General features: G+C 40.6%; 1 protein-coding gene across 1 annotated transcript in view; it reads left to right on the top strand.

The window, feature by feature from the left end:
• Positions 1–1602: 1602 nt before the first annotated feature.
• Positions 1603–9578, top strand: part of UBAC2 (UBA domain containing 2) — an 88271-nt gene continuing 80295 nt past the window's right edge. The window contains exons 1-3 of the mRNA XM_070942889.1: positions 1603–1755; positions 7426–7553; positions 9393–9512. Of these exons, the coding sequence (XP_070798990.1) occupies positions 1725–1755; positions 7426–7553; positions 9393–9512 (279 nt within the window). The 5' untranslated portion in view covers positions 1603–1724. The remainder of the gene's footprint in view (positions 1756–7425; positions 7554–9392; positions 9513–9578) is intronic.

Raw genomic sequence — 9578 nt, 5'->3', positions numbered from 1 at the left:
ATAATTATTGCAATTATCCTATTTCATTCCAATAATTAACAGTTTTACTTTTCTTTGAGGCATGCATTAATTTTACCGATTTAGATGTCTTTTGTATATTGGTTTTTAACATAAAACAATGGAGTCCTAAGGAGGGAGCCCTTTTGTATTATATCATGCCCCAATATATAAAGTAATATCTGTATTGCCCTGCTATGACAGCTTAAGAGAAGGTAAACTATATATACTTATAAAATTAAAAATGGGAGATATTTATGAATCGTGGCATGAAAATTTGTGCATGTGATGATTTCAATTCTTTAATGAGACACAGTAAACAAATGTCATTTTGCAGCCCAGTTTGACTAATCTGTGTATCCCCTTACTCATAATTGTTAACACAGATAGGAATCTCCATTTCGGCCATTAGCACACTTCAGAAGCTCAAGAGCTACAGGCTTCACATAGCACATTAAGTGATTAAGTCCTATTCTGGTTGTCCTCAATTTACAACAGTTCATTCAGTTACAATGGCACTGAATAAAGTGACTTACAACCATTATTCAGCTACAAACTTTGCACTATCTCCATGGTCATGTGATCAAACTTAGATGCTTGGCAACCTATTCATGACCGTTGCTGTGTCCCAAGGTCATGTGATCCCCTTTTGATCTTCTGACAAGCAACATCCATGGGGAAGCCAGGCTCACTTAACAACTGGGTTACTAACATAACAACTTCAGTGATTCACTTAGCAACTGTGGCCAGAAAGGTCGTAAAATGGGAGCAAAACTCACTTTTGCTCACTTGGTTATGTCTCATTTAACAACAGAAATTTTGGGCCCAATTATGGCCGTAAGCCAAGGGCTCTCTGTAGTTTACAGCAGTGTTTCTCAACCGTGGCAACTTTAAGGCAGAATCAGAATAGAGCTGGACGGGACCTTGGAGGTCTTCTAGTCCAGCCCCCTGCTCAAGCAGCAGATCCTATATCATTTAAAGACAAGTGACCCTCATACAGGTGAAACCTGTCAAGGCAGGTGAACCTCAATTCCCCGGCTGCACCCAAACGACCGTGCAACCACCTCCACAGTTGCAGGTTTTCTCTGCAAATACACCGAGGTTGCACCTTAACTTCCAAGGCTGCAGTTCCGCAGCAGAGGGCAGCATCCCGCTGACCTTGAATACTACATGCAGGGTCACAACAAGGGACGACTCCTCGAATCTAGGGATCGCCCAGGAAACCCCAAGCACGGAGGTTAGACGGGGAACCAGAAGGGAAACCACAGCCGGCCCTTCCGCAGCGCTGCCATTGCCAAGGAAACGACCATGTGCGCGCCTGCAGAGTCACCGGCGAGTCTCCACGGGATGCTCCCCTGTGCATTTCCAAGCAGGCCGGGACTCCTATCGGGCTCAACTAGGCCGACATCAATCCGAGCCCCACATCCCACCCCACAGATGCAGAAGCCTATTTAGACGGAGACGTGCAGAACCGAGTGAAATCCCACCCCGGCCTTGCGCGTCCGGGAAAAGGACGAAGCAGCGGCTCCGGCAGGGGGCGCTGTGCGAGGTCTCTCTGCCCTGCCGGTTTTGACCCATCCCGGCCGCCTTAGTAGGAACTCCCGGCCCGGCAGTCTCCGAGGCTGCTCGGCCTCCGGAGGGGGGGAGGGAAATCAGCGGAGCGGCGGCTCTCCCGAGGCCAGGCGCGTCGCCAGGGCAACCGCTTGCCCCCCTCCCCGCCAGGGATCATGTTCACCAGCACGGGCTCCAGCGGGCTGTGTAAGTATCCACGCGCCCGGGAGGAGGGGCGGCGCCACAGGGCAAAAGGTCGGGAGCTGCGCTGCAAGGTGAGGCGGCTCCTCACCTTCCTCCTTAGCTCTCCCTTCAGGGGCTGAACCTCCATCCCGGAGCTCTTTCCCGGCCCGAGCGGGGCGCCTCTTGCCTGCCAGGGGAGGAACGTGGCTTTAAAGTCATATCGGCTTAGGGCAGGGGTCCCCAACCTTGGCAACTTTTAAGACTTACGGACTTCAACTCCCAGAATTCCTCAGCCAAGCCATGCTGCAGGTTGGATACCGTGCTGGCTGGCTGGGGAATTCTGGGAGTTGAAGTCTGTTAAGTCTTAACGTTGCGAAGGTTGGAGATGTCTGGCTTAGGGAATATCTCGAGCGCCTCTCGCGGGTCGGTTAAGTAAATAAGAGAGTCTCCAAAGTGGCTGGGGAATTCTGGGGGTTGAAGTGTATAAATCTTAAAAGTTGCCAAGTGTATAAATCTTAAAAGTAAGGGGGGAGACACCCCCCTTACCCCGGGTTAAATTAATCTGAGTAGAGGTAAAGCCGCTCTCTCCTTTCTAGCCAGTCATGCTACTTTGGTGTATGCTTTCAGCGAAGATTTTGCTTGGTGTGCTTCCCTCAGGATTTAGAATACTTTATTGTCACTTTGAATGTACCAGGGGTGAAATCCAGCAGGTTCTAACAGGTTTTGGAGAACCGGTAGCGGAAATTTTGAGTAGTTCGGAGAACCGGCAAATACTACCTCTGGCTGGCCCCAGAGTGGGGTGGGAATGGAGACTTTGCAATGTCCTTCCCCTGAAGTGGGGTGGGAATGGAGATTTTGCAGTATCCTTCCCCTACCATGCCCACCAAGCCACGCCACACCCACCAAGCCACGCCCACAGAACTGTTAGTAAAAAAAATTGGATTTCACCACTGGAATGTACACTAATCAGTATACATTAAAATGAAATTTCGTTGCATACAGCTGTCAAAGGGTCTTCACCTCCAATGTACACTACAATCTTGCAAGTGAAGAGAAACTTAGCTCCTTATCTTCCTCTTCTTTATAATTGAATTTATACTAAGTTAGTCCTCGACTAAAACCACAATTGAGCCCAAAATTTAAGTTGCTAAGTGAGATATTTGTTAAGACAGCTTTGCCCCATTTTACAACTTTTCTTGTCACAGTTAAGTTAGTAACCTGGTGGTTAAGTGAATCTGACTTCCCCATTGACTTTGCTTATCGGAAGGTTGCAAAAGTTGATCATAGGACCCTGGGACACAGCAACTGTCATAAATATGAATCAGTTGCCAAGCGTCTGAATTGTGATCACATGCCCATGGGGATGCTGCAATGGTCATAAGAGTGAAAAAGGCTCATAAGTCACTTTTTAAAGTGCTGTTGTAACTTTGAACTGTCATTAAACAAACTTGTAAGTTGAGGGCTACCTGTACTCCATCTTTTCACTCTCTGACCATCCAGGTGCAAAATGTAAACAGAAGAGTTAGAATTAAAATCTAACATTTAAGTAACAAACACTTGGTGGAAGAGATGTGGTTTCCCCAACTTTCTAATTTTGAGAGTCAAGTGGGTGACCCTAAGGGTTTCTCAACCTTAGCAACTTTAAGAGGTGTGAACTTCAACACCCAGAATTCCCTAGCCAGCTTGCTAATGCAAACCTATTCTTGCATACCAGTAATGGAATTTCCAATAACAAGGGTATCTTCACTTTTACTAGTAGTGTTTTAGTGGGAGAGATAAGCAGTCCCTAAGCTGTAAAGTCAGGCCTTATAGAGCAGTATGGATACTTTGAATTGCAATCAGCAGATAACTGGCTGCTAGGACAGATCTTTCAGTGCGGTATCATGATACTTCCTGTATACTGTATCTTGTCAGCAACCTAGAAGTTGCATTTTGCACAAGTTGTATTTTCTGGATCAACTTCAAGGGAAGCCCTTGAAGTGCATTGCTATAATCAGGTTGGGTGGTAACAAGGGCTGGATAACTGCTGCTATAATCTGGCTGGTTCAGGAAAGATTGTAGTTGGCATTCTGATCATAGTTGTGTAAACATGCTCCTCACCACAGCTGCAAAATCCAGTTACAGCTGGGATCAGGAAGTACATTCAAACTGCAAACTTGCTTCTGCTTGGAGAATACATACTCATGTACATACTCACACCAAGTAAGCATCCCATTGATTCCAAAGTCCAGCTTTTCGTTACCAGCACTACTGGTTCTTTTCGGATATAAATTCTATTGAATAAACATATTCCGAACAATCATGCATAGGATTGGACCAGCAGGGATTAAAATAAATTTTAACTGTGACCTAATTAAATTGCCTAGTGAATGGTTTTAAGCCACTATAAATTGCTGTGTTTCCATAAGTACATTAAACCAGTGGTCCCCAACCCCCGGTCCGCGGACCGGTGCCGGGCCGTGGAGTACCTGGCACCGGGCCGCGCAGCGGCCGGGGGACATGAACGCTGCAGCGCAAAGGCTCCTGGGCCGTGCGCAAAGGCTCCTGGGCCGTGCGCAAAGGCTCCAGGGAAGAGAGCCCCGCGCAGGTACGCACGTGTGGCCCAAAGCCCCCACCCCTGCGCGCGCTCAGCGGGCCACGGTAAAATTATCAAAGGCTGATTGGTCCGCGGCGATAAAAAGGTTGGGGACCACTGCATTAAACCATGCACCATGGTTTAGAAACCACAGTGACAGGGTCCACAAAACATTAAGCCAAAACCAGATTAACTATTTTAAAGTTCAATGTGGTGTATGAATCAAGCCTGTGACTACATTTTCATGACTCACTGAATACAATTGCACAACACCTTTTACTGGACTATTTCCAGCCCAACATGTTGAACAAATGTAGAAACCTGCCAGTTCAGGTGAGAAACGGTTCTAATACCATTCCCCAATTAAATGATATTGTACAACCCAGGAACCTAGTAACTTTGAGCTGCTTGTACACTGCTCAGTTAGTTCTCCAGGTAAATTAAGCACAAGTGAAAAGTGGTTAACAATGCAAGTTAAAAACTAGAAGCTAAGTGCTCTATACAAAAAGAACAACTATATTTCTACAATATGGTAATTAGTTGAATTTAGCAATGGTCAGTTTGATATTTCCTTTTTTGATAATTATCTTGAGCTAAAATAAACCACAATGTTCATATAAGAATGTGGTTTACTAAATAGAATGTCTTCAAGTTTCTGCATGGTTAGTGAATTGTATATGAGCCCAGTGCTTATAGTGTATTTACAGTGATCTAAATTGGACCAGTTTAAAAAAAGCATACATGAAGATTTGAAAGAAATCTTAATACATGATGCTTTCATAGAAAGTGCTTGTTTATGCAAATAACATATTATATGAGGATACAAATTCACTAAGTCTATGTTCATATCCACAAGCAGAGCTTGTTTTAATCCTGATTTGTTGCAAATGTTGTTGAAAAATTGAAAATGAAAATGAAAATTTGTTGAAAATGTACAAGAGCTAAGTTCATGTGTTGCAATAAGGCAGGGATGTCAAACTCGTGGGCCAGATGTGTCACGCACTGGCCACGCTCACCCCGTTTTAGCGAAGGGTAAAAAAGTGGTGATACGTCACATGACGATGTGTTGTTGCGAGTTTGACACTTCCGCACTAAGGCTAAACAAGGGCAAAATAAGAATAACTTGGTTTACACATTGTTTTCAAGTAGAGTTTATTCATTAACATCCGTATTTAGATCTCTTAATATCAAAACATCCTTTCTTAAATAGAGGGGAAAATGTTTTTTTTTTCTTCTTGGAACTATTAACATTGATGCAGTTTTAAGAAGCATTTTTTAAATAGTATTTTTCTACCAGTCTGTCATTTTTATACCATTCTAAGAAATCAAAATATATCTATTGCAATATTTCTTAAATCTTTTAAAATGGCATGTACTCATACTTTAAAATGTTTTTTCTAATTTTGAGAGTGCATAAGAAAAGGACAATTTCTCTTTAATTCAGTTGTTTAATTTATACTCTGGAATAATGCTATTCTAAAATGGAATTCATGCCCCTTTCATTTATATGAGAGCTGAATTTGAGTTATTCAGTGGGTAGAATGTGGAATGTTGTATGTACAAGAGGTTAGAATATAACAATCAGAATGTTAAATTGCAGAATTTTGCATAAATTATTAAATACATCTATATTTCTGTATACAAACTATTAACAAAAATTATTTTAATAAAGTAACAGGAAGTAAAACATCAGATAAGAACCACGGTGTTGTAATAGGTAGAGCATAAGGTATGCATAAATAAAGAAGTAAAATTAACCTGGAAATATTGCATTCATGGTAGAAATTAATATGGATATTTATCATTTCTTCTCACCTTCCACATTAAGTCTATGATTAGATGTAAATCCCACAAGCTACTTTTTCTTCCCAGTTAATTAAAGGAAGCCGGGGTATTCATTATATATAAAAATGCCCCAAGCCACAAAGGAACTTTCCAGGCATTCTTAACAAATGGAAATGGTAGCTGGCTATAACCCAACGCTTTGCCCAAAGGAATGCTACTAATCAAGAAAAATGAAAACAAAACAATTTAGAAGAGCGATAGGGATCCTCCAGTGTTGCTTGACAGCATAGCAAAGAACAATCGCAGTGATTTTGTGATTAGGTGAGCCTTCCCTGGCAGTTATTTTGCAAGAGCTCCAAAAACATGTTCTCAAATTCCTAAACACACTCACTGATTTCCACAAGTAACTTATTCCTATCTTAATGACTAGTGGTATATTTGGAAAGACAATAGAGAGATACTGCTGTCAGATCTCTTCCTTGTTTTACAAGTGATCTGCCTCATTCAAATTACAGCATCTCAGACGGGTAGTGAGGACATTGGGGAAGAAGGGAAAAACATACCATTTACTCCATTGTAAATGTCTCCCCCCCCTCCCCTTAATCCTTGGTTTTTTTCAGAGCCCAGGTTGATTTCGCCTAACAATTCACTTATCTTACAGAAAGAATAGAAATTCATTCTTACAGTAGAGCATGCTTTGATAATAAATGTATTCTGTTTCTATTCTGTGATCTCTGTGCTGTTGGGCTAAGCATCCTTCCTCCCCCCCCCCACCCAATGCTTATGCTAAGAAGATTGAGTAGTCATCTATCTGAAAATAACAATATTGTAAGCAATTTATTTTCCTTTATATCATATTTTAAAAGTACATCAGTTATTTTGTTAGTACACTTTACAAAGCTCTAACTTGCTTGTGTGCTTCAGTCTGATTTCTTCTAATAGAAGAAAAGAAAGAGAAAGTTTTTATATTTCCAGGGCATTCCTATAGGAGACTGGAATTCTGTTTCTTGCAGACACTCTCTGGATTCAGGCACCCGGTTGGGCTGAATTTTCCCAGAGAAATCCAAAATGCCACATCATTTTCTGGCTTAGTTTGAGTATTTGAAATGAATTAGGTCGTTCCTGCATGCGCCTAGTTGGTTTTGTTTTCACAATTTGAATCAAAATTTGGGTAAAATGAGGTGGAAAGTTATTTTAGTAATCTAGTAGATTTAATTGTAAACATAAAATGCTTTTTTTTAAATTTAGTATACAGCCTGATTGCTTTTTAAACTGTTTTAAGAATCCTCACCGTAACTTCATTGGATATATATGTATTTTGTTTTCTTTTGAAGATAAAGCACCTCTGTCAAAGGGTCTATTAATAATACCAAGCATCTTCTCGCTACTGCTGGCTCTACTCTTTCAGCATTATCAAAAGTTCTTTACCTACAATCTGCAAGCAGTAAAAGAGGAATTTCAGGTAAGCAGCAATTGATTTATCATATTGTGACATGGGATAAACATGGGGCTGGTGTTCTTTAATTTTTTTATATGAGCTGTGGTGTGAATATTTTGAACTTTAAATTTAGAATGATGTAGCACTCGATACCACAACCAGTAGCAGAGCAACATTCATGTAAAATGTAGATATGTGAGAAATTAGTTGTGGCTGCAGTGTGGGAAGGAGGAAGTCTTTATTTTCTTGTTAGTTTTGTTAACAATTAGTTAACTTGTGTTCTGTTAAAACTCTTCATAATTAAAATCAGATAAAGTTTTTTTCAAAAGTGATGAGGTACATCCAAAGGTTATGCTGGTAACTGTGGAGAAAAACATTGCTCCAAATGTATTTCAGGTGAGGGGAACTTGAGTTGACAGTAGTAATACTGCTAGATGTTGTGCTTTATACATTATACTAGGCGGCATCTCTAAACGCAGGACACCAACCCCTGTACATCTTAATTCATGGGGTTATGATCTATTCCAGACAGACTTTTCAGCAAAATTTCTGGCCTAAAAATAAGTGTATATTTGCACACAAATTTTTGGGAGAAAAAAAGCTTATTCTTTGTTGTGTATTAAAACTGAAAGGCTGGGACTATGGGCTCTTCTTATTTTTATTTTTCTCCCACCCTCAAATTGATATAGAGATAATGAAATTATATTAATACTTGTGACAGTGATAACTTGTGCCTTTAAGGAGAAGTCCCAAGTATTTAGAAAGTGGTTAGAAGGAACAAGTATTGAGGAATTGGAGTCTTCCTAGTGCCAGTTTCTTCTTGTCTCTCAATAGTGGTTCATTTTACTTTCTTTCTCTCTTCCCAGCTGGACTTAACTTAGAATGCTTTGGACTCTGGATGAATGAAAAATGATGCATACAGCAAATGGGGGAAAATCCTCCTTGTTTCATATCAGACAGAGATCTGTTCCCTCTCCCTGCTGTGTTTATAATTGAAACAAAAAAATTATAGGATCAGCTGCATATAGTAGGGAGCTTAGTCTGAAAAGAATATTTGATATTAGGACTGCAAGGAAAAAAAGTTAACACAGGCAAAATATTTATAGCTACCTTTAAGCATACTTTAAAGCCTGAGTAGCTGAAGCATGCTAACATTCTTCATTTACTTGTATCTTTAAATGGAGATGAAAGGTAATACTTGTTCCAACAATAGCACTGTCCTTGCTAGAAGGATTCTTTTTGACAACTATTAACAGCATGTTGTGACCTTGTGTGTTTTACACCTTTACTGTGCTATGGGCTGGTGGTTTTTGGAGTGTAGGAAGAACTTCTGTAGGTAAATGGAGCAGAACTATAACTGGAAAATGTGACTTCAGTTAACATATAATTTATAAAGTGAAGGTTATAAGGAAAAGAATCTATTCATATAAGCCCTTTCTTTTGGTAAAATAGCTTAGGGAAAAGAGTAGTTGACATTTGGAAGCTACATTTTGTCATATTTCATTATGACACAAACATGTTTTGGAACTGGCAGGAGATGGAATCTGCCTACTGTCCCTGGACAGAAATGGGGGAGCTGAATTTCAGTGACAAACCACCAGCAATGCTGATGCTACTTCCTGCCATTTCATGAGAGAAAACTAAACGTTGGGGTTTAAACATATATTTACTTCATTGTCTTCAGAAATACAGAAGGAAATTTGTAGAAAAACTTGCCCACCCCCTCATTGCAATATCATCCTGCCTGCTGCACCTCCTCCCCTTTTTTAAAGTTCATCTCCCAGCTGCTAAAGTTTGCCTGCTATATATTAAATTTCCATAAAATGCAAGTGGAAACTATGACTACTGTTTATTACCTTTTAGATTTGGAGGCTGCTCTGTGGACGAACAGTGTGTCTTGATCTTAAAGACACTTTTTGCAGTAGTTTACTTATCTACAACTTCAGAATATTTGAAAGGCGATATGGCAGTAGAAAATTTTCAGTAAGTTCATGTTCTGGTTTTGTTCTCCCATTTCATAAGTAATATACTTATATTCCTTATTTGTCT

Source organism: Pituophis catenifer, unplaced genomic scaffold (assembly GCF_029215685.1).
Source record: "Pituophis catenifer annectens isolate HBS135680 unplaced genomic scaffold, rPitCat1.0.hap2 SCAF_4, whole genome shotgun sequence".
In the NCBI taxonomy this organism is placed as follows: Eukaryota; Metazoa; Chordata; class Lepidosauria; order Squamata; family Colubridae; genus Pituophis; species Pituophis catenifer.
Note: the sequence above shows the minus strand (reverse complement) of the source record. Positions and strands in the feature narration are given on the sequence as shown.